This window comes from Eublepharis macularius, chromosome 16, assembly GCF_028583425.1.
Source record: "Eublepharis macularius isolate TG4126 chromosome 16, MPM_Emac_v1.0, whole genome shotgun sequence".
In the NCBI taxonomy this organism is placed as follows: domain Eukaryota; kingdom Metazoa; phylum Chordata; class Lepidosauria; order Squamata; family Eublepharidae; genus Eublepharis; species Eublepharis macularius.
The window spans coordinates 25,536,459-25,562,164 of NC_072805.1; the positions used below are offsets into that span (position 1 = coordinate 25,536,459).

Consider the following 25,706-nt stretch of genomic DNA (forward strand, 5'->3'; position numbering starts at 1 on the left):
TTCAAAAGTGTCACCGTCAGATGATGGAATTCTTGAAGTCCCTACTTGAATGACAACAGGGCTTGTTCACACACACATCACTGGATTAAACACATGCATGTATGAAAGGGTTATCACAGATGTGCCTACCCAGACAGCAATTTTGTAAAACCCTCAAGCACAATGCTTTACAGCAGTAGGCAGTTCATACCCTATACCTCACAGGATATAGATTGCAGCTTCTGGTCATCACTGGAATCAAACGGTGTATGACTATGCGCGAACCAGCGAAGTACGTGAAAATCGCCATGCTGCAACTTTGAGGTCAAAGGTCTATCCAGCCTCGCAATCCATTTGCCAATGGCCAGCCAAATGACCTAAAGGACTCATAGGCCATCATCACACGGCCATAAATTTAGCGCCAAACTAGTGCCATCTCCCGCTGAATGCTCACCTTATTCCAGTTCTCTTGCGATTTCGCCATTCTCCCCAATTCATGCTTTGTGACTCTTTATGTCGTCTTTATCCACTTCCATGTGAATGCCCTGGATCGACTACGAACGCTTTGCAGCACCAAAACACTCACTCTCCCCGATCATCTGTCTCACCGAACACTGATTCTCTTGCCCTACACTCCCACAAGCCCCAGCGCGACCCACAATTAAGCCTCAAAGTAATTTTTTTTTTAAAAAAATGTCAGCCTTATAGCGCTATAGCACTATTCTACCATGGGCGGAAACCCTCTGCTACTTATCACAGTTGGCTTTTGGGTTGGCCCAGCACAACATTGGTATAATAGAAGAGTGATATAGCGCAAATATGCGAATTTTTTTTAAAAAAGGGGGCGGGATTTCTAGGGCCCTGTTTCCGGAGGCACTTTGACTGACCGTCGAATTGCGCTTTTCCCTTTTAATGTGACTGACTGGAAGTGCAAGCAGTCGTCAAAAGATGGGAGAATCCGTTCTAATAATGATAACAGAAGAAACGATTTCTAGTGCAAAACTGACAAAATAAGGGGCCGTGTGACAACGGCCATAAGCCAGGTAAAATGCATGTTATGTTATGTTATGTTATGTTATGTTATGTTATGTTATGTTATGTTATGTTATGTTCGGCATGATGAGATGTGCTGTGATGTATTATGTGTGGTGTGAAGTGGTGGAATGTGTGATGTGTTATTTGTGGTGTGATGTGTTGTGGTAGTGTGTAATGTCTTACGTTATGTGTTATGTGTGGCATGAAGTGGTGGGATGTGTTGTGTGTGGTGTGATGTGCTGTGCTGTGGTGTGATGTGTATTGTGACGAGATGTGTTGTGTGTGTGATTGTGTGATGGGGTGATGTGTGTGATGTGTGGTGGTAGTGTGTAGTGTGTTATGTTATGTGTTATGTGTAGTGTGAGGTGTTGTGATTTGTTGTGGCATGATGTGATGTGGTGTGTGTTGTGATATGTGTCATGGTGTATATTGTGGTGTGATATGTGACATGCTGTGGTGTGTGTGTGATTGTGTGATGATATGATGTGTGGTGGTGTTGTGTGTTGTAGTGTGATGTGTTGTGGTGTGTGTGTGATTGTGTGGTGGTATGATGTGTGGTGGTAGTGTTGAGGTGTGTTATATTTTGTTATGTTATTTATAGTTATTCTTTCTCACTGAGACTCAAGGTGGATTATACAGTGAAAGTCAATAAACAATACCAGATCGCAGAAATCTGAAAACAAGCATAAATCCAAATACAGTACAGAAACAAAACACAAGCAATTTGGCATGACACAATGCAGAAACGACCCAGTAGGAGCATACCTGCAACAATATACAGGACACAGTAGTATAGTCTACAATCCCCATCTCTTTATCAAAGCATCTCTCTGAACTGTTTCCCCACAGCACTGCAAACTCAACAATCTGTTCCCTCCCACCCAATTACTTGTATTATGAGATAAAATGCCCTGAATTTCTTGGGATGCAGTGTAAAAGAGCTTTCGCCAGAGATCTAACAGGAGGAAAGCTGAGTTCTTGTTCAATTGGACAAGGGAGTTTCCCCGAGTTTTCCTGTTATGGGACAAATTTGTCAGCTGCACAAAGCAGCAGTGTGGTGTAGAGATTGAAGTGTGGGGCTAGAACTGAGCAAGCCTGCTCTTCCCTGAAGCTCACTGGCTAACAGCCTAACCCATCCCTACTTGCAAAGGCTGGGTGAGATTGTTTGGAGAAAGACAGGTACCTAGTTCTTGTCATCTGCATCAACCAAAGCAGATCCAGAGGAGTTAGCCTTGTTAGTCTGCAAAAGAGTAAAGAGTCCAGTAGCACCTTTAAACTAACCAACTTTGCTGTAGCATAAGCTTTCGAGAATCACAGTTCATCTGACGAAGAGAACTGTGATTCTCGAAAGCTTATGCTACAGCAAAGTTGGTTAGTCTTAAAGGTGCTGCTGGACCCTTTTCTATTTAACCAAAGCAGGTGTCATCTTAAACAGATGTTGGAAGTTAATAATGAGCTGGATGAGAGATAATAAACTGAAGCTCAATCCAGACAATTCAGAAGTTCTATTGGTAATTTACTGCTTACTTGGAATTTCTCTTGTTCTGGAAGTACATCATATTATAGGTTATTTCAATGGAAAGACATGGTGATACCCCCTTAAATAAATTATTGTGTTTTCCCTCCAAGATCTCTATAATTGCAATAATATAATTCTTTAAATCAGTGGGCTAGATCCAGACATATTGTCAAGTTGCATTAATATGTCTGAGCGACTGCAATTTTTTAAAGAGTGTTCAGATTGGATTTTAACTGCAAACTTGGTATCATTGTACTTTTAGACTTGCATCTAACTTTATCAGTTCCTCTTGACAGGTTTTAAAATAGGAATGCAATATACATTACTCTTGAGGCTGAAATTCTATTACTATCCAAAAGATACAACCAGCAAGAAATGGGGAAGGGGTGCTTATCTTAAATATAATGCAGCAAAGAGAGTAGGTTTTTTTTAAAAAGTGTGTTCATTATTCCATATACCATGTTCAGATTTAATTTGCTGAAGTCTATAAAATAAAGTAAAACTAATTGATTTAGAAATGTTTTCTGCATGTTTTGATACAGAGAATTTACGTATTCGAGTTCATATTGTTCATGCAGTTGTAATAGCCCCATTTTAAAAAGAACACAGAGATAGAAAATACAGAAATGGCCAGCTTCAATGATCAACAACAATGATCAAAGGTTATGTGGAATCGTCTTTCCTTTGAGGCAAGGTTAAATAGGTTGGAACTTCATAGCTTACTGAGCAGCACATGAAAGGGCTTCTAAAATGATCAATGATATGGATAAAACTGATGGAAATAATTTATTCTCTCTCAAAACTCTATACAGTCTTTATCTCTGATTCTGAAACTGGGCCCAGACTGTGGATCAAAAAATCCATGAGGTGGTGGTGGGAGCTGATAGGAGGTAGGGGGAGGAGGAAGGAAGAGGCAGCAGGGGAGGAAGAGGAAGAAAGCTGCAGTGAAAGAGAAGAAGGCAATAGGGGGATGGGATTTACCCACTTTGGTTAGTAGCTCCTTTGGTCGTTACCTTATAAAATCCATTGATTTGATGGGCACCAACTTAGGTGGCTCTAAAACTGAGACAAAGTGAGCCATCAATGTTTCAGTTACAAAGAGGAAATGCACTTGACTGACGGTCAATCAGTCTATGCATCTGACGAAGAGAGCTGAGGTTTGCGAAAGCTTATGCCTCAATAAAGTTGGTTAGTCTTAAAGGTGCTACTGGACTTTTCACTATTTTGCAACTACAGACTAACATGGCTAACTCCTCTGGGTCAATCAGAGCAAAGCTACAAGTGACGCCTTACACAGGTTGGACACTTGTCAGCTTCCCTCATGTTTTGATGGGAAATGTAGGCGTCCTGGTTTTGCAGCTTGGCTCTCCATTACAGCTGCAAGACCAGGATGCCTACATTTCCCATCAAAAGTTGAGGGAAGCTGACAAGTGTCCAACCTGTGTCAGGTGTCACTTGTAGCTTGGCTCTCAGTTGCACTTGTGGATATTTTCGCTCCTTTTCTTTTCTTTCTTTTCTTTTCTTCCCTCCCTCCCTACTTATTGCTTATTGTGGAGAAATTCTTTTTCTTTTATGATTTTTAATTTTTTTCTAAAATAAACTTTATTTAAAAGAAGAGAAAAAAGATATCCGAAAGTAAATAATCTTGAACAGAGTACAAAATAATAGATTTAAGCTACAACAGAAAATATAGACAAGATATATTTAATTCAACTAAATTACATAATATTACTCCTCTCCCTCGATTTGGTCTGTTATACAGGGGAAAAAAATTAATTTAGCTATAGACGTGCATTTATACTGCAATACTTGTAGGTAGAATATCTAATATGCCCCGTCTCTAGTTGCCACTCATCTCACATTTGAAGGTGGGGGCACAGAGGCAGGGCTTGAAAGGCAGATCTTAACTGGCAGGCTGAATACTATGGGAGGAGAAAATCCTTCAAGCACCCTCGTCCCAAGATGTTTAGGGCCTTAAAGGTAAGAACTAGCACTTTGAATTCTGCCTAGAAACAGATGCATTATATACAGGCATTTTCCCTTTTCAAGATTTTAAAAAGAAAGTTGGCAGGTCTGTAAACTGCTGGCATCGTTTTGAAAAACTACCCAACCTTTTAATTGGGAAGTGTGTGTCAGTGAAATTGGTCTGACAGGTCTGTTTCAGCAGTGTTTATCAGCAAGATATCACCCTTTCGGAGCTATCAGAAGGCTTCTCGGGGGACTCAACGTCAAAGTCCCTGTGGGCACATAGAGAAAGTTGTGCAGTTCTATAGATATTTCCATTATTGTTGTTATTGTTTAGAGGTGAGTTCAAAGGTCCACTCACAGAGATATCCTTCCACTAACAGAAGGATCCTTCCACTGACAAAAGAAGTCTTCTCTTCTGCTCATAGGAGGAGACTTTTGGTCACAAAAACTGGAAGAAGTACCAAAACTGTGAACGTTTCCCTACGTCCTTATTTTAGCGGCATAGTATCGCTATTGTGCTGCTATATTCACATTAGTACATACATTGAGCCATGAAAATCTCGTCATCCTCCCGTCATCGTTGTGTTTTCTCCGAGAATGCAGATTTACCGCTTTTTCCACTTTGAAACACGTTTTTAGTGGTATTTTTGGCATGCATGAGAATGCTTAGAAAAGCTTCTCCAGAGATGCTCACTCAACCACTCCCCTTTTCTCAGTTTCTGCTTCCTAGGAACAGTTTCCCCCGCCTATGAACAGGAATCCTGCAAAGTTCTGTGGACTCCTGTCAAAATTTCCCCCAAACATTTTTTTTTTAAAAAACATGCTTATTGTGCTATTGTGAAACATCGAAATAGTGCAAATCTGAACACGGGTTTAAACAAATCAAAAATGGGCGTGAATGTGCTTGACGCAAGCTTATCCACTGCCCATAATAGTGCTTTTTCGGAGGCATGTGAACTTCTGGAAGTGCAACACAGACGCACAAGTCAAGGCATTTGAGCAGGCATGTGAATGGTGCTTCATGAGAGCAGGATCACAACTAAGGCATCATGGCATAAAGAAACAGGAAATTAAGGCACTGAGGAAACAGCCTGTGTCATGTATATTGTTTCAGCTATCCTTAAAACCACCATTTAAGTTGACTAATATGCCTATATTTTAGATAGGGTGAGAAGAGGCTCTGAAATGAGATGCAGAGGAGTTAGCCGTGTTAGTCGGTAGTATTTTTTGATTCTGAAATGAGAGACAACTGTCTACTGAAGACCAACGAACTGGATGGGTTCGTGACGAACCAGGGATTTGTTCCTTCATAGTTTAAATGTTTAGCCATTTAACTTACTGAAACAAGGTAGCATCAGGTTGATCGGTCTGTTTCTGGCTCTGGAAAGCAAACCTGAGAAATACCAACTCAAGAGAAAAACCCCAGGCTCCCAAATGATATTGCAGCTAAGCATTACATTACCTCATAGCCTTTCACATTTTCACCTAGAGCTTCTACAATTCCGGAGCATTCAAAGCCAGGTACAAGGGGGGTTTTGGGCGGATTGTCAATATTCCCCTGCCGAACCATCAGATCGATAAAATTTAATCCGCTGTGAATACAAGAAGTAAGAAAAGATTATATGAGAATTTTAATGACAAGGAAAAAGAAATCCAGTGTATAGATTAACCAACGTCTCTTGATGTTCCTCTGCAAATACTGAAAGTTCTAGAATCTGGAACAGACATGGAACAGGGAGATGGAAAATGAAGTAAAAGTCTGTCAGTAAATGCATTATCTCTCACCTGAAATTATCTTGAATATTCTGGGGGAAGGACTGAGAGCCAGTTTGGTGTAGTGGTTAAGAGCGACGGGACTCTAATCTGGAGAGCCGGGTTTGATTCCCTACTCCTCCACTTGAAGCCAGCTGGGTGACTTTGGGTCAGTCACAGCTTCTAGCTCTCTCAGCTCCACCCACCTCACAGGGTGATTGTTGTGAGAGTAATAATAATGTACTTTGTAAACCACTCTGAGTGTGGCATTAAGTTGTCCTGAAGGACAGTATATAAATCAAGTTATTGTTATTCTAGACTGGGTTGCCAACCTCCAGGTGGTGGCTGGAGATCTCCTGGAATTACAACTGAGTTTAAGGTCATAGAGATCAGTTCCCCTGGAGAAAAGGGCTGCTTTGGAGGGTGGACTCTATGGCATTAAACCCTGAAGAAGTCCCTCCCTTCCTCAAACCCTGCCCTCTCCAGGCCTCCCCCGCCAAATCTCCAGAAATTACCTAACCTGGAGCGGGCAATCCTAGGTACAGATTAGGGTTACCCCTCACTCCCTAAAACTTGAGAGATCCACGACCAATCTGAGAAGACAGCACTGTGCTAGATAGATCAATGGTCTGAATCAAGAGAAGGCAGTTCTTCATATCTATATCTGCAGATACAAAAAAGAGAAGGGGGGAAGTCGTGTGTGGAAAGCACTAAAGCTTTTAAAAATGTATGTAAATTTAAACCCCTAAGGCTGAAAATATGAACAATAAGAATAAAACATTAGGAGAAAACTGTGGATGACACAGCAATGAAAACAGTTAACACTGTTCTAAAACCAGAACCAATTCCATCCATCCGTCTGTCTATCCCTCCCTCCCTCCCAGTTTAGCATAACAACAGCAGTTAACCCACAAGGCCTTCTGGAAAAAGTAAGCTGTTTTAATTGATTTCCTAAATGCCCCAGTTGTCTGAGCCGGGCCAGTGCATCTTGCAAGGAGAAGTAGCCCCCACAGCCAAGACCCGGATTCTAGGAGAGAATGACAAGTTCATGGTTTGGAACGTCATCAAATGGGTATCACAGCCCGGTTCAACAATGATACAAAAACAGAATAAATTTGGAGATTGTCAGTTGATCCACTTTAAAATAGATTCAGTCTGAATCAGCATGGCTTAGAGGTTGAGAGCCAGTTTGGTGTAGTGGTTAAGAGCACAGGACTCTAATCTGGAGAACCAGGTTTGATTCCTCACTCTTCTGCTTGAAGCCAGCTGGGTGATCTTGGGTCAGTCACAGCTCTCTCAGAGCTCTCTCAGCTCCACCCACCTCACAGGGTGATTGTTGTGAGGATAATAATAACATACTTTGAAAATTGCTCTGAGAGGGTGTTAAGTTGTCCTGAAAGGCGGCATATAAATCGAATGTTGTTGTTATTACTACTATAATATTATGTTGGAACCTAGAACCCTCCCATTTCTGCCTGTAAGCCTCCCAACCCGAATGGGAAACTCTTTCCTGCCTCCCCTCTACTTTTTGGAGACCACCTTATACAAGTCACACATTTATGACAGCATTTAAGAATGGCTTCCCTTCCTAGCACTATTCCCACATAGATGGGCACTCTCAGCCATCTCTTACCCCTGGAAAATAGCTTGAAGTGGATTTTTCTGTGTGTGTGTGTGTGTGTGTGTGCGTGCGTGCGTGCGTGCACGTGGCATGAATCTTGGGTGTTGGAAGGTATTGGGGGTGGGGGTGGATTTCCAGGGTTTTATCCAGCCCCATTTTGGACTCGGAGCCATCATGCAGATTCTTAAATGGGGTTAGAGGAGAACGCTCCAGTGTGGGTATCCAGACTAAATCCAGATCTGCTCCTGTTTTCTCAAATATCAGTTTTGCTTCCCACCAGACTGGCAGTGGATTTATCCAGTGGCTAGATGGTTATGGCACTAACCCCCCGCCCCAAGCTGAATCACTAAGAGCCAAGCCACAAGTGACGCCTTACACAGGTTGGACACTTGTCAGCTTCCCTCAAGTTTTGATGGGAAATGTAGGCAGCTTGGCGGAATGTTGGACAAGTGACAGTTGAAAAGTCCATTGGACAGCAGTCGGAGAGCCAAGCTGCAAGACCAGGATGCCTACATCTCCCATCAAAACTTGAGGGAAGCTGACAAGTGTCCAACCTGTATCAGGCATCATTTGTGGCTTGGCTCTGAGTATCTGGTGCAACACAGGGACATTTAAGGCACCCAGCAGTACAGCAACCGAGAAGCATACGTGTTGCTAGGGTAGGATTTCCCTTATGGTCTGATATGCTTGAAAGACATAGTTTAATCCTATGAATGCTTTCCTGAGAGTAAGCCCACTGAATAGGCATGTTTAGTATTATACAGACAGCTGCTGTTATACAGAGGGGGAGGATTCTAGTTATTTTTATCACACTGCTGGGAAAATTGAGACTTCCAATTCATTTAATAGGTTTGATCATGTAAAACTTTAATTACAGACTGAAATTTCTCCTTTGCTAAATAAGTATACAGCTTTGATTGAAGGGGATACCACCATAAAGCCAAAGCCATATGCCAGCTACCCGTCTTCCTGTGCCAAATTTGATGAAAAACATTGATTGTTCATTCCATTTTTTACCATGTATATATTTTCCACGTCAGCGTGAAACTGCTGTAATTGTGTGTGTTAGCAAAAAGAATTAACTGGAACTAAACCCAATAGCAAAATGTTAGTACCACTTTTAAATCTAAGCATTCTACATTACTTATGAAATTTGAACTCAGTTTTAAAACCATTACTGGCATGTTTCTTATCAAGAAATATCCTACATTTAAAATACCTAAACAGATGGCTTTTCCTTCTAACAATGTTTATTAAAATGTTCTAGAATGTAAAAGAAAAGTCCTCTAAAATAGGCAGACTGGGGTATTTTGAATTATATATATACATATTTATATATGCATATATATACATTTTGAATTAAGCCAGACAATAAAGTATATAATCAGCTGACAGTTCTATAAAATGCCAATGATTTCAGTTTTCCACCTGTTGCTGTTAGTGTTTTTAAAGGTGCAATTCTAAGCAGTTCTACGCTGAACAAAGTCCCATTCTATTAAATAAGGCTCATTTGCCGGAAAATGCTCTTATGGAGCAACTCTATGGAGAGTTACTCCAGTCTAAGTCCATTGACTTAAATGGGCTTAAACTGGAGTAACTCACCACTGATAAGTCTTCAGTAACCATCAGCCAGAGTGAATGCCAGTTTGACATGGTGGTTAAGAGCGGCAGGACTCTAATCTAGAAAACTGAGTTTGATTCCCCACTCCTCCGCTTGAAGCCAGCTGGGTCACCTTGGGTCAGTCACAGCACTCGCGGAGCTCTCTCAACCCCACCCACCTCACAGGGCGATTGTTGTGGGGATAACAATAACACACTTTGTAAACTGCTCTGAGTGGGTGTTAAGTTGTCCTGAAGGGCAGTATATAAATTGAATATTATTTGTATTAATATTTTATATGCAATGTAGATGATTTACTGGCGATTTACTGATTAGATAGGAAATAATATTGAAAAGTGTGCACATTTGGTGGGGGGACAAGGAAATGAAAGTTAAAGCAAAACAGAGAGTCTGATACTCTTAAGGGAAAAGAAAAATCCTAACATGTATTTTGAGTTTGTAGTGGCAGAGATGAGAAACAAAACCATCTCTGCATACCTGTTGGATTTGTGCGGAGATTCCACCTCCAGCATCATACATGACGGAAGACTACTTCCATAGCTGTATCAGGGCAGCTCTCTCTGCCTTTAAAGAAGCTTACTCCGTGAGTTTCATTGTCACAAGTGTCAAATGACTGTAGCCAAGTTAGGAAGATGTCATTACTGCCTTTGTGAATGGTCACCTGGTTGGTCTTGTATACATCGGAGCTTTGCCTTGAAATGTCAATGACTTGAATTTCACGGCCTTTTGACTTCGCTGTTTATATTTCCTCCTTCTATAACTCTACGCCCGCAGGTGGGCATGCAGGTATCTGCTGAGGTCAACCTTCATGCATCTGATTAAGGGGGCTCCATTCTATGAAAGCTTTCCCCACAATAACAGTGTGATCCTATGCCGAGATTGCTAGTGGAACTGCTGCTCCCAACACTCTTGTTTGTTTGTACTGTAACAGTCTAGCATAGCCAACTTTCTTGAATTCAGTATTTCTGAAACTTTATACAACCCCACATGTACCCTCATGCAGATTTAAAACATATCTGACAGGGCTTCATTTAGAACGTCATTATAAAACTTCTTTGTGGTGATTTCTCTCTGGATAATAACAGCTATCTTTCTGAGGAAATCAATTCTTCCAATGTCTTTGGATATCACTATTTAAACCTTCCTTTTTAACTGCCCCCTTTTACATCCTGCCCCCCCCCCCATTACATCCTAGCAAAATACACATTTATGACAAGAGGACAGATTCTCATAAGACTGAAGCTGTACAATGTAATCTTACAAAGACAGTGCAATCCAAAAAAAAATTCATTTCAGTCTAAGTCCATTGAAATCAATTATCTTAAACTTTAGTAACACTTCTTAGGATTACATTGAGAGTTGCTCCAGTTTAGACTGTAAGGACTGCAGAGTTACAGTGAAATCCTAAGTAGAGGTACTCCCATCTAAGCCCATTGATTTCAATGGGCTTAGATTGGAGTAACTCTGCTTAGGATTTCACTGTTAGTCACAGAGAATTCTTCAAGTTTCAGCAGCACCAGTGCCCGCACTTTTATAAAGGGAACAGGACTGTAATCTTATGGTACTGGGGATGGTATATATTATTTTTTATTTTATGTATGGATGTGAAAGTGTGAAGAAAGCTGACAGGAAAAAAAATTGATTCATTTGAAAGGTGATGCTGGAGGAGAATTCTGTGGATACCATGGATGGCCAAAAAAGACAAATAAGTGGGTACTAGATCAAACCAAGCCTGAATTCTCCCTAGAAGCTAAAATGACAAAACTGAGGCTATTGTACGTTGGTCACATTATGAGAAGACAAGAGTCTCCAGAAAAGTTAATGATGCTAGGAAAAGTAGAAGGCTGTAGGAAAACAGGAAGACTTAAAATGAGATGGCTTCACTCAATAAAAGAAGCCACGCCCTCCAGTTTGCAAGATCTGAGCAAGTATGTTAACAATAGGATGTTCTGGGGGTCTTTCATTCATAGGGTCGCCATAAGTCGGAGGCGACTTGATGGCACATAACACACACATACATTATCCTGCCCCTGCCTCATTGCCTTCCACTTTTTAAATAACTGTTTGACATATACTTTTTTGCTCGTTTCTAATTTTCATAATCCTAGTCCTGTTGCATGGATTATTAGATGTTTCATTGAATTTTTCATGATTTCTTGCATTGTTTAAATTACATTGGTTGACAGTATCATGCACCTCAGTGAGAAAAGTAAATAAGTAAAGTAAATAAGTAAATCAATAAATAAGTAAATCAATAAATTCTAAATCTCACATTTTAAGGATTTTCTTAATGACTGATTACTGATAATCTTCAAACAAGTTCCAAAACATTAGCGTGGTATTTCTTTTACAAATGTCTTCTTTAAATAGATGATATCCTGAGCATGTTCAAATAGATAACCACATTTCTCTTGGAGCACTGGTACCAGTACACCCATTGCAGAGCAAAATAAGCGCAGTAATTTGACATGTCCTGCCATGAGTTATTTGTCCTTCAGTGTTTGTGTTTATGAAGCCCTACTCTGCATTAAGAAGGCCAACATAACTTGCATTTGTGGCAGGGTGAGGTGTGTGGGAATACTGGCAAGGAAAAGACCAGCAGATGTAATTCTATTGCCCAGAGTAAATGACACAAAATCGTCTCTCGTCCAAACAGCAAGCTGGAGACTGAATGGGCATTAGGATTGATGGTTTACCGTCAAAGGTACATCTAGCAGAATGTTGTCATCTTTTTTTTAAAAATTCCCATATTGAATTCCATTTTTAAATGCCCATATTGAATTCCTAGATTCCTCTTGAGGGATCTGTTAAACAGTTATGCAATATTCCTTTAAATAAGTGTTCTCTCTTTAAAAAGAAAAGCCCTATCAATTGCATCTCTAATCAAAGCTACTAAATAAATAAAAGTGGGACAAGTAAAAACTTTCCTCGCTGGCTGTAGACAGTCATTGGGAGCTGCAAGGGGTGGGGGAGAACCCGATGCAACATTTACATTCCTACGGAAAGCCTTTCATCGCATTCCCAATATTGTACGAGAAACCCTTGAGACACACGACTTCCTTCTCTTTGTCTCTCCTCTGAATATTGCAAAAATAATTAATACTGTTTTAAAGATAGAAACATGTTTATGCTTTCTCCCTTTGTACGGATGCCAAAGCAACCAGTCCCTCCATGGGGTCTGAAGTTTCCCAACAAACTAAGGATGTAATTGTATAGAAAAACATTTCTTGGCAAACAAAAAACGTTATGATAAAATGCTAGTGGCTGATGCCAGAAATCAGCTCCCCCATCCAAGCCTGACTCAAGTGCATGAGGGGGCCGAGAAACTCTTTGCCACCGAACGTTCTGCCTGCTGTGTGACTTCACTTACTATTATATCCTGTGTTTTGACTGTGACAGGTCAAGATACTCCCATTTCAAATTTTAATAGCAATGTAGGTACCTTGGGACTATAAGTGCTATATTTTGAGTTTATAGGTAAAGAGCTTGATGAATTTGGGTGTTCCCATCAGTGAGACATGAGCTGATCTGCTTCTTTGCGCTTGTGCATGTGTATACAAATATCAGTCTTTCTTTCTGTGTCCTAGTGTCCCCCAGATCATGAAATGGTCAGTGTTGGTTCAAACGCACAGTGCCAAGGGAGAGGAAATACACAGGGAACCAAAAGCCACAACCATCAGGGTGTGAATAGATAGAAGGGTTCAGGAGGCACCTGTCATGGGATACTAAGTCATCTTCCTTCTTGATGGCCCATCCATATATCACAACGCAGCTCAGCTGCCATGTCAACAGCAAAGCTATAGATGCAACCAACAGGTTCAGCTATCTCACAAGAGCCCAAGAGACACCAAGAAACATGCTAAGGTTGTAATGTCCCCTTTTGGCTGTGAGTTCCCAGGTTAGAGTATTGCATCTGATGAAGACAACTGTGGTTCTCGAAAGCTTATAGTCTTAAAGGTGCTACTGGACTCTTTACTATTTTGTGACTACAGACTAACATGGCTAATTCCTCTGGATCTCTGACCAGGTTAGAGTGATCACTCAGGCACGTATCCTCAGGTCCATTCAACAGAGAAAAGCTGGCTCAAAACATCAAACATTTATTTGCAAGGACAACTCTAACAACCAACAAATTCAGCTAACATACAAAAGTGGAAACTGAAAACAAGAGCTCCACCCAACAGGACCAAACTAAATCACACAGATATTAGGGGAGAAGCAGACTGTTCCATTACATACATACATACATACATACATACATACATACATAGACATATATATATATATATACATATATACATATATACACACACACACACACACACACACACACACAATAAGTATACCACAAAGGTCTATCTATCTAAGAGCAGAACCACAAGTGACAAAAGGCACAGATTGGACACTTGTCTGCTTCCCTCAAGTTTTGATGGGAAATGTAGGCATCCTGGTCTTGCAGCTTGGCTCTCTGACTGCTGTCCAATGGACTTTTCAACTGTCACTTGTCCAACATTCTGCCAAGCTGCCTACATTTCCCATCAAAACTTGAGGGAAGCTGACAAGTGTCCAATCTGTGCCTTTTGTCACTTGTGGTTCTGCTCTAAGACCATGGAAAGGAGCCACTCCACTTCAGCTTCAAAGAGCAGGGAACAGAGAACAGCAGGATTTGAGCTCTGAAGAAGAGTATCTGAAGAAGGGAGCTCTGACTCTCGAAAGCTCATACCCTGAAAATCTTGTTGGTCTCGCAAATCCTGCTGTTCTACTGCAGACCAACATGGCTACCCACCTAAGCAACTTATATATCTGAGCTTGTGAATAAGGCCGACATGCAGGGACAGACTAGCCATTTAACTTACAGAGAGATTTCTTGCTGAGCCTCTGCTCCGGGTGGTAGCTGGAGCTCTCCCAGAATTACCCTTGATCTCCAGACAACAGAGACCAGTTCCTCTGGAGAAAATGGCTGCTCTGAAGGGTGAACTCTGCAGCTTTATACTCGACTGAGTCCCCTCCCTTCCCCAAACCTCGCCCTCTACAGGCTCCAACCCAAAATCTCCAGGAATTTCCCAACCTGGACCTGGCAACCCTATCTCTGCCCTAGAGGGTTGCTGGTGGCCAGAGGACAACCAAGCTCTAGGTACTTTGTCAGAACTTCAGGGGCCACTCAGTTCAGACCTTTCATCTGCAATGGCAGTTGGTGTCAGTTCACCAGTCTTCTTTTCCTACATCGCTGCCAGTTCTCAGGAGGAAGCAACAGGTGTGCTAATACCCATTGTCTGCACCGCTGAGCTGAGTGATCCCTGCAGCGCCGGCTTGTAGCACCACAGGAGTTGCTCAGCTCGGTTTGCTCCAGGGCCATTTTCTCTTCCTGGTCGGATCCTGCTGACATGCAAAGCCAAAGCCGCTAAGAAGCCCCAAAGCTTCCTGGGAACTGTGTTCCCGCACATTTTCCTTCCTTCTATCTATCTCATCTCATCTTCTTCAAACCTACGGTTGTCTTCATGTGGCTGTAGTCTGACCCATGAGTAATTCTTCTGATTGCTCTTCACGCAGAGCCACATCACGTGACTATCCAGATTTCAATGCGACAGTGGAAGCAAACCGTGACAATGACCAAGACAGAGAGGGCCTGACCCAGAAAAAGAGAATGAGAATCTGCGTGAATAGCAGACAACATTCATGAGGAAATTTAGGTCACTGGGAATATCAGGGGAAATGACCAGAAGCCAATAATGAGTTCAGAATTAATTGAATCACCAGCCCAGCCTCTTTCTATTGACAAGTTGGGGGGAGGGGTTAGTTTTTCCATTTGAAAAATTTCAAGCATTTCCATGTTCAAGCAAGCGCACAGGTTTCTCTGGCTGTAACCTCACCTTGTGGAAAAACATGCCCAAAGGAGTCAGAAGATGTCTCGGTTACTGGCCTTCTATCTAAAAAAGGCTAAAGCCATTTGTATTTCAGGTAGCTTTCTTCTGCTTTCTATGGGCTTTTTGTCAGTCGTGGGTTTTGGTGCGTTTATTACAGGTAATTTTTTTTACTGATGTTAGGGAATGTTTATAGTTAATCTATCACCCACTCAAACTTTAAATTTCAATCTCATTGACACTTTTGTTCTTTTTTTAAAAATTAAAATTTTATTTCACCAAAAGAAAGATATAAGAACAAAATTATGAAATTTATCATACAACCATAACATTCAAAGTGAATACCATATACATTATCCCATAATAGGAAACTATGGTCTTGTCCAATTACTAAATACAAATTGTGTTTACAATCAGAGCCAGAGGTTCATTCATGAATATAACAAGGTTGTATTAAGAGGGATAATATTTTGTTCAGCCATATATTTCAAAACGGGAAGCCAGGTGGATTCGAAATCAGATTTATAATCTTCATAATCAGATCGTTTCAGATTATCATTTATTTTTTCCATAACAATCTGATCCCAAATTTTCTCGTGGGCACTTTTGTTCTAAGAGTCTTTCTACACAAGGCATCTTATATGAGTAGGATCAAGAGAAAGATCTTACGCTAGCTCTCCCATTGTGGATACACATGCACTGCTAGGGAGACAGAATACACTTGAATATAAGACCACACAGAAAGTAAGGGCCAAGCTACAAGTGACAAATGACACTTGCCTGGCAAGTGAACAGACTCAGGGCCAAGCTACACATGACGAATGACACTTGAACGGCAAGTGGATTGAGTGGAGGGCAAGTGAACAGGGAGAAATACACTTGCCATTCAAGTGTCATTCGTCATGTGTAGCTTGGCCCTCACATGTATTCCTCCCTGTTCACTTGCCATTCACTTGCTCTCCACTTGATCAAGGGGAGCGCAAGTGAATGGCAAGTGAACAGGGAGGAATACACGTGAGTCTGTTCACTTGCCAGGCAAGTGTCATTCGTCACTTGTAGCTTGGCTCTCAGTCACTTGAGAGCCAAGCTACTAGTGACGCCTGACACAGGTTGGACACTTGTCAGCTTCCCTCAAGTTTTGATGGGAAATGTAGGCGTCCTGGTCTTGCAGCTGTAATGGAGAGCCAAGCTGTAAAACCAGGATGCCTACATTTCCCATCAAAACTTGAGGGAAGCTGACAAGTGTCCAAACTGTGTAAGGCGTCACTTGTAGCTTGGCTCTAAGTGTCTCCGTGTAAGATGACTTGTGCAGAGAGACTCTAAGCTTCCTCAGATCAGCAGGGAAGAAGGTGGGATGTAAATACTTTTAATAGATAAAAATTTAAAAGTACAGTTAAATAAAATAACATTACCTATTAAAGAGTGCCATCTGCATCAATTGTGTATACTAATCATCATCATCATCATCATCATCATCATAATCATCATCATCGTGTATACTAGTAATAATCATGATAATAAATAATAGTGATAGTAACTTTATGTGCTTCCCACTTCCCTAAGCAGTAAAAAAAAACCCAGAGGCAGTGTTTGGTTTTCAATGGATGAGATAAATATGGCATATTTAGGGGATGTGCTTATAAGCCGTTTTATTTGTTTCTTTTGGGTTTTGTCCATAATGATCCCCCCCCCCAATGTCATCCCACCTATTTCTCTTGGCTCATATTTGTGCCCCATTTGTGCTTTTCTTTGGTGCCATTTTTAAAAACATTTCCACACCACTACGTGATATTTTAAATCCGTTTCGAACTTATGTGCCATCTAGGCCATTCCCGCTGGCTCCCTCTCACCTTGTCTGCTTATCTTGCCCGTTGCCTGTCTTGAAGTGAAAAATTCAGTGTGGAGGCAACCGGGGATTATTCACAAATGGTTTTTAGATTAGCAAAGACATACTGACAGGTGAGAAGAGACAGTAAGGAACCGGATATCACCGGGGCTTCTTGCAGCAATATCAGGGCAAAGAAAACATTTAGCTTCCCTGCTAATCTGTTGAAGTGAGTTTTGAGATTCATGTGCTCCACTTTTCCCTATTTACCAAAAGCTATCAAAAGTGTCATTGTCCCTACAGGATATTTTGGAAAGACACAGGGGTTGCCTTTTAAAAAGTTTTTCGTATGCACTTACATGCAATAGCTACAATCAGGGCTTTTTTTCTTAGAAAAGAGGTGGTGGAACTCAGTTGGTGGAACTCAGGACCGCACAATGATGTTATTTTGGGTCAGCTGGAACAAGGGTTTTTTTTTTTAAGTTTAAATTGCCCTCGGTGAAAATGGTCACATGGCCAGTGGCCCCGCCCCTGATCTCCAGACAGAGGGGAGTTTAGATTGCCCTCCGAGCCGCATGGCACAGAAGGTGCCAGAACTCTGTTCCACCGCATTCCAGCTGAAAAAAAGCCCTGGCTACAATCATAGGTCTACTTACCCGAGTGTGGGCCTCATTGAACAATGTGGGATTTTCTTCTAAGGGATAACCTACATATTATGTTTTAAGCAAGTTGGGATGGGGTTCGCTGGACCCAACATGCTTTCTCTGCAGTCACAAAGAAGCTGCAGGTGAAAATATTTGTCAAGTTCATGGCAGCCTTCCCCTCCACTGTGATTTCTCCAACCCCAAATGGCCCTGGCTGGAAGTTATTTGCATAACTTCACACCCTTGGAATACTCCACATGCATTTTCAAAGCTATGCAAATAATTAACTCCCTGCTGGTGCCATTTAGGCTGTGGGAAAAACACTGTGTAAAGGAAGGGAAGAACCTCTCCTTCCGTTATGCCATAGATTTGGGCTCCTGTGGACTTTAAGAATGCCTGTCCCCGCAGCTGGGATGGGACTGCAGGGAAATTGTGTAGTTGTGGGGAACCTCAACCCAACTTGCCAGAAACCATAGTGTTTTGTTTATTGTACTATAAACCCATGTCCGTGTTATTTGGTCTATACATGGGGAAGGGGACACTAATGCACAAGACAAAGAAATTATTTAAGAGTTTTTTTCAAAATGGAAAGAGCCCTAGCCCCACATTGCCGTAAGAGTCTCTCTGCATGAGACATCTGACACATGAAGAACACAGAGAAAACCAATAAACACCGTGCTGTATTGGTTTTCTCTGTATTCACACCGTGGTCCAGCTGTATTCACATGAAGAACACATGCCGGTTAATGCAATGGTTGCTGGGAAGGGTTATTTAAAAAGACAGAGCTGGCAGCGAGGCAAAGGCTTTGCTATACACTGGAGCTGTGTGAAGGGGCTGCGAAAGGCCAGAAGGGAAACTTCAGCCCATTATAACCTCTCCAGGTCCAAGCCTGGCTCTGGAAGGCAGCTCCAGCCCATTTCCATTCCTTGCTGCCCTCTGATTGCGACCCCACACAGTTAGACTGGAGAGTTGAAATTGACAGAGCCTTCCGGGAGGCAATGATGAAATTAACAAACTCTCTGAGGAGCGATCTCTGTCAGCTCTGTCTTTTAAAACTACACTTCCTGGCTAACATTGTGTCTCTCTACACTTGACGAACACACACCGCGTCTCGTGTAGAGAGACTCTAGAGTGCCTATCTGATTTGTTTTTAGACGTAATAATTGGATTGGTACTGTGTTAACTTCTATTTTATATTGTGCATTTATCAACTTTTATGTATGTTTATTCTCTTTCTTTATATTTTATATGTGTTTTATCATTGTTGTAACCCGCCCTGAACCTGCTTGCGGGGAGGACGGGCTAAAAGCTGAATAAACAGAAACAAACAGAACTGGCCCCATTCCTCGAGGCAAGAGAGGATTGGGACATCAAACATCTTCACCACTTGGACTCCACTGTATGGACCAGAGCATGTCTTTGGTGAAGCAATCCACACCCTGACACACTCAAATCACTATTTAAACAAAGCTGAACAAGGAGTGGCCATAGCTGACTTGGGGTTTTCAAGGCAAGAAACGAACAGAGGTGGTTTGTCACGGCTTGCCTGTGCAACACTGGTCTTCGTTGGAGGTCCCCCATCCAATTACTAACCAAGGCTGACCCTGCTTAGCTTCTGAGATCTATCCAGGTCAAAGCTTTGCTATTCTTACTCAACTGTATTTCCCACAGTTCTTCGGGACAAGCTACAACCATGGTTCTGTTACACAAGGCTGGCACGCAGTTGGGGGGGGGGGGTGCTCTCTGGGCAAGATGCCCTCCATTGCTCCATAACTAAGACAGCTGCCCCTTGGGCATAGATGTATATGCACACATTCCCTGGTGGATTAGAAAGCAGAGCAAAACACTTCCGCTTGGAAACCTCATCAGCGCCAGTACAGCAAAAAGAGCCTGAAAGAATCGTGTTTTCCTCCTTCTAGGCAATGGGGCATTGTGATACTGCAGAGGCAAAGCAAAAGGAAGGGCCTGTGTCTTTCAGCACTATTGCAAAGGGAACGTCAGCATCTATGGGCAACATTGAATTCTCCATTAGACCATGGCAGGGGTGCAGATATGCACCCCCCCATGACAACCACCCTGCTAGTACAGGACAACTGATACAAACGTGGAGTGTAAATATACCACCTCCCTGGTTCCTCTCAAAGCCATTGTACTGCCACAGGAAATCACCATTAGCAGGATAAAATCGCTTCTGCAATATTATCTAGGATCTAATATGATTGATGATTCAGTTTTGCAGACCAGACAGAGCTGAAAACTAAGGGTTGCTTCCCCCCCCCCCACAAAGCAAGCAAAATCCATTGGAAGTCCCCCCACCTCAGACCCCTTTGGCAAAACAAACCGATCTCCTCGAGATAACGTCACGCTCAGTGTCAACTCTTTCTAAAATAAGCATCTCAGCCGTTCACCTTGACATTTCGTTCCCATAAAAGGCCAGGGCATTTGCGTAGCAGGAGCAGAGTACGGGTCTTAGAGGACAAAACTCGCTTCCCTGACAGAGATGCTCAAAGGTCCTCATTTCCTAGTCAGTTCTGGGTGCAAATAAGTTGTGGAGAAAACTATACCATCACAGCTATACAGAAAAGGGATTCTTATTACACCATCGTTCACAAGTTACAGCAAACACTTGATTTTTCTTTACACATGCATTGAGTAATTCACGTGCTCCATTTAACACATATACAGCTCAAAGTGTGATTTAGTACTCATACTTATCCAGGTATTGGCGCCTGGTTTCAATTGTAAATTGGATGCATGTTGTCTCTTTCTTGCAAACAGGTGTAAGCATGAATGCCCAGGAAGTATTTGCATTCATTGTAATGTATGAGCAGGGCTGAAGTACGTTTCCTGTGGATGCACAAGAAACTAGAATGGGAGGAAGGGTAGGAGCAGAGGGGGACCCTTTACATCTCATTTATTTATTCGTTTCATTCATACCTCGCCTTTCTCCCCAGGGGAGACCCAAAGCAGCTTACATCATTCTCCTCTTCTCCAGTATCTTGACAACAACCCTGTGAGGTAGGTTAGGCTGAGTGTGTGCAGCTGGCCCAAAGTGACCCAGTGAGCTTCTATGAGCCAAGCTACAAGTGACGAATGACACTTGCCCGGCATGTGAACCGACTCCCGTGAACAGACTCCACTCGATCAAGTTAAGCGCAAGTGAATGGCAAGTGAACAGGGAGGAATACACGGGAGTCTGTTCACGTGCCGGGCAAGTGTCATTCATCACTTGTAGCTTGGCCCTATGTCAGAGTGAGGATTCAAATCTGGGTCTCTCTGACCCTAATCAGATGCTCTAACCATTACACACCACATTTGTTTTCACACAGTTTTAGCCTCATGATTATACCTTGTCGCCCATAAGGTTTAGCTACGTGATCTCTGAAGCCAACCGATGTGAGGACAATGTTTCTTGCCCGCTCTTGAAACAAAAAAAGTCTGACTCCCTACTGGCGAAGGCTGAGGAAAGGCATGCGCGTTGCCTTCGTGTGGCCAGCAAGCATAAGCAACAAAAAGCATTGGGCAGGCATGCTCCCCCTCCTCAGAACTGGGCTGCAGAGAAACCAGGGGGTTGCTTCCCTAAAGAGCGAGAGGTTTGCACATGCTCAAATACGTATTCTCCAAGCACAATTCTATGCTCTTTTGAACAGACAGCCCGCTCCCCAGTTTAATGGGGGGGGGGTATAAACTCTAGAAAATGCACACTGTCAGGCCCACATTCCCCAAGCCAGTAGGATCCTTTAATTTGTAAGGAGGTGGAGGGCAGGAATCCTTCTTGGCAGTCAAAATGACTGCAGGGTCGAGTAGACGCACATCCAAATTCACATCTATCTGTACCACATTGTTCAACGGAATGCTTATCTAGATAAGCATTTAAATGCACATCTGAATACTCCCATGCACATGGATGAGTAGCTGAGTCTGCAGGCTTCTGGAAACAAGGCCCCGTGGATGAGGAACATTCCAAAGCGCGCCCACACTTGAGATCTGGTGCTCTCTTTGCAGCCTGGGAGCAGTTGCAAAGGGCTCTATTTTTTTCAAAAAAAATCAAGTGGTATCAGAGTGAGGGCAAGAAGCATTGCCCTTACTCTGTCTAAGCTCCACGATGGCACCTTATAGGCAATAAGATTTAGCTATGTGCAGGGTTGCCAACTCTGACTTGGGAAATTCCTGGAGATCTGAGGATGATGTGCCTGAAAAGAGTGGGGAGAAAAGGGGAGCTCAGCTGGGATGTGATGCCATACAGTCTACCTTCTGAAGCTGTTGCTACCTCCAGTTGCTACAGGACCCAATGGCGTCAACTACACTATCTCTGGCTCTTACAGCTGCTCATCCTCCAACGTGATATATGCTCTCATGTGCCAACAATGTCCATCTGCTCTGTACATTGGACAAACCAGCCAATCTCTACGCAAAAGAATAAAGGGACACAAATCTGACATTAAAAACGGCAACATCCAGAAAGCTGTGGGAGAACACTTCAATCATTCCATCAAGGTCACCATAGTTCAACAGAAACCTTTCAAAAACAAAATCCAATGGGAAGCTGCTGAACTGGAATTCATATGTAAATTTGACTCAGTCAGACTTGGAATGAATAGAGACTATGAATGGTTATCTCATTATCAGAATTAACTGATTTCATTATCTGAAGCAAACTGATCCCATTATCAGAAGCATCTACTCCCCCCTCCCCACCTATATATATCTGACCAGTTTCTTCATACCCTCCATGCATCTGACGAAGAGAACTGTGGTTCTCAAAAACTTATGCTTTGTAGCTTATGCTACAGTAAAGTTGGTTAGTCTTGAAGGTGCTACTGGACTCTTTTCTATTTTGCTACTACAGACTGATGCTGCTAACTCCTCTGGATCTACCTCCAGTTGTAATGCCAAGAGATCTCCAGGTCCCACTCAAAGCCTGGCAGTTCTACTATGTGATGGTGTCTGAAGCTAGCACATAATACGGGCTCTCTTTCTTGCCCTCGTTCTGGTATCTTCTGGTTAAGAAAAACTGGCACCCAGCAGAAGAGTAAAACCATTGCTATTTGTATTACGAAAACGGCAGATGGAAAGGAGAAAGTGGTGCAAGAGAAGGGCTTTCCTGAAACCTTTTTGCGGTCATCACCAAATCCTCTATTTTGAGCTGCAATGGTTAGTCTGTGAACGTTTGGCTTGGCTCTTGCATTCTCAAAGGCACATTTGGACACACATCTGATTTAGGCCCCGAGCTGGCAGAAAGCTGCTTTGGCATACATAGAAGGAAGAAACATTTCTTCTTCCCCTCCCTGCCTCTTTTCACCTCTGGAGGCAGAATGTAACACCGAAAGAGCTAAGGAATCACACTAACAGAAAGGTTTTTCATAAGGGTATACTTATATTCAACTATTTCTTATGCATTTGGGGAGAAAATAATGCCCCCCCCCCCCGCCCCATTCTCCTGGTTCACTACTGTCTTCCAGTTTCTGTAAGAAAGCAGGACAAGAAATATTCACAGAAACCTAGAACACGCTTGTATGTGAGCTGAAAAGCAGCAGTGCGAGCTGAATGCTGAAGTACAATCTAGTCATGCACGGCATCGGTTTAAAAGATCAGTTCATCGTGCACAAAGGTTGTGGGAAAATCTAGTGCTTTCCCCCACGTTAAAAAAAAACAACTGAAACAAACCAGGTCATACGAATTAATTCTAAGTATAGAAAAAATAGTAGCTATTAAAAGAAAACGTTACACAGATAAACTGAACCACAGAATCTCACACAAGTGTGAAGGCTGGAGGGAGAAATTGGTCGATCAGGCAAGAAAGTCGTCCACGCTTCTTTGAAATAATTCTCAGGCCCCTCCCGATGACTCCACTAAAATTCTCTCAATGACAGACTGCTGAAATTCTGGGATTTGGGAGCATTGCAGGTACAATATAATCCATGTTGGGAAGGGGGGGGGTGCACAGAATGCCAGGATGTGTAGCGGTTAGAGCACCTGATTAGGATTTGGGAGACCCAGGTTCAAATCTCCCCTCTTCCATGGAAGCTCCTTGGACCAGTCACAGACACACAGCCTAACCTACCTCACAGGGTTGTTGTGAGGATAAAATGTAGGAGGGGAGAATGATGTGGAACCATTTGGGGTTCCCCTTGGGGAGAAAGGCAGAGTATAAAGAAGAACATTTAAAAAAATTAAATAAATAATCCTTTGCTCATTGGGGGAAAGGAGGGATAACAAATTTAAGAATTTTTAAAAAATGAAAGCCCATGTCCACCCTAGAGAGCAACTGAGTCGAATTCCTGGGCTACTGCCCAACCTTAAAAAAACAACAACTAGATATGACCTTACTTGCTCACTTTCAACACTGCTGCTCGATCGCACAGGGGGAATTTTAGACAATTTTTTACACAGATACCAAAGCACCAAATAATTTGATTATCTGAGGAGATTCTTCTATCCTATGAGCCTTGAAATTTACAATCGGCAAGTAAATCTCTGCTCCAAGCACCACTATTAGATCACAATGCACTCTAGCGGGAGCAGGGCCTTTTCTGCAGTGGCCCTTGGGATGTGCAATGACTGGCCAACTTTCTTCTTTCCTTCTGAGGACAAGTGAAAATGTATCCATCCACTTGCTCTCGTGAAAGTTAGCTTATATTGCTCCCGTATTGTGAACTGGTTGATGTTGGTGATGTCCTTTCTATTCTTTGTTTGCTCGAGTGAGCAATCCCAAGTAGGCCTTCTCAAAAGCAAGTCCTGTTTAATTCAGCGGGTCTTACCTTGGCTTGCCTATCTTTTGGAGATCTTCTGGAATTACAACTTGTCTCCAGACAACAAAGATCGGTTCCCTTAAAGAAATGGCTGCTGTGGAGGGTGGAGTCTACGGCATTCTACCCTGATGAGGTCACGCCTCTCGCAAACACCATCCTCCCCAGGCTCCTCCCCCAATTCTCCAAATATTTCCCAACTAGTTGGCAACCCTAGTTATCTTCAGGAAAGTGTTCTTGGGACTACAGACTTATGCTCTACTTGCATTACTAGTTTTAGATGAGATTTTTAAATTATTTCAAAATATCCTGTAAACTCTGATAGGAATGTTTTCTGGAAAGAAGAGATGACGCCATTTGGGGGTGCTGCATGTATGTATAGTTGAAGTCAGCATAACTCAAAATAAACATACGTTCATGGCTGATTAGTGCCAGCTGAGCTTCCTTTCCTCCCCCTCCCCCGCTTTTTTTTTGCCTTTGCAACATTTCATTAAATTCTGTGGTATGTCAGCCGTTACCGTTAATTCAAGTCCTCACTGAACCTGATCTTCAAAAGAATGTTCTCAGATATTCTGGACATCCACTAGAGATTACCCAAATTGACTGTCACTGTTCTCCGGCATAAAGGGATGGATGGTGGTGGGTGGGGGCAACTTCCTATTGAAGTAGTTTGTTTTATGAAGAAAAGACAACCTATTGGTAAACTCTAGCAGAAGACCCTGTTTTGAGTAAGCAAGCAGCTTCAGTCTCCTGATACTTCTGGGTTGGATCCAGATTAAATTTTCCAACAGCAGAACAGAACTTTCCTGCTTCCCCCCTCCCACTGCAGCCCACTGATCCCCCCAAAATGCTGTACCAGGGAGGGGACCCAAAAGAATGACATGGGGGGGGGAGGCTATAGCGGGAGAGGAATCAGATCCAACTCTATAGCTGATAGAGGAAAATGCTGCCTTTTCACGGTTCTCACCTTTTGGGGAGTATATCTATATCTATATCTATATCTATATCTATATCTATATCTATATCTATATCTATAGATACATTTGCTTTGCCAAATGCTTTTTTGCTTCTGATTTTGGAATTGATTTTATGAACTTGTGATTGAACTCCTAGTTTGCTACATGGTTAAAA

At 42.4% G+C, this 25,706-nt stretch overlaps 1 protein-coding gene across 1 annotated transcript in view; it reads right to left on the bottom strand.

The window, feature by feature from the left end:
* Positions 1–25,706, bottom strand: part of VAT1L (vesicle amine transport 1 like) — a 105,351-nt gene that overhangs the window by 78,192 nt on the left and 1,453 nt on the right. Inside the window, exon 2 of the mRNA XM_055000864.1 lies at positions 5,964–6,093. Coding sequence (XP_054856839.1) covers positions 5,964–6,093 — 130 coding nt within the window. The remainder of the gene's footprint in view (positions 1–5,963; positions 6,094–25,706) is intronic.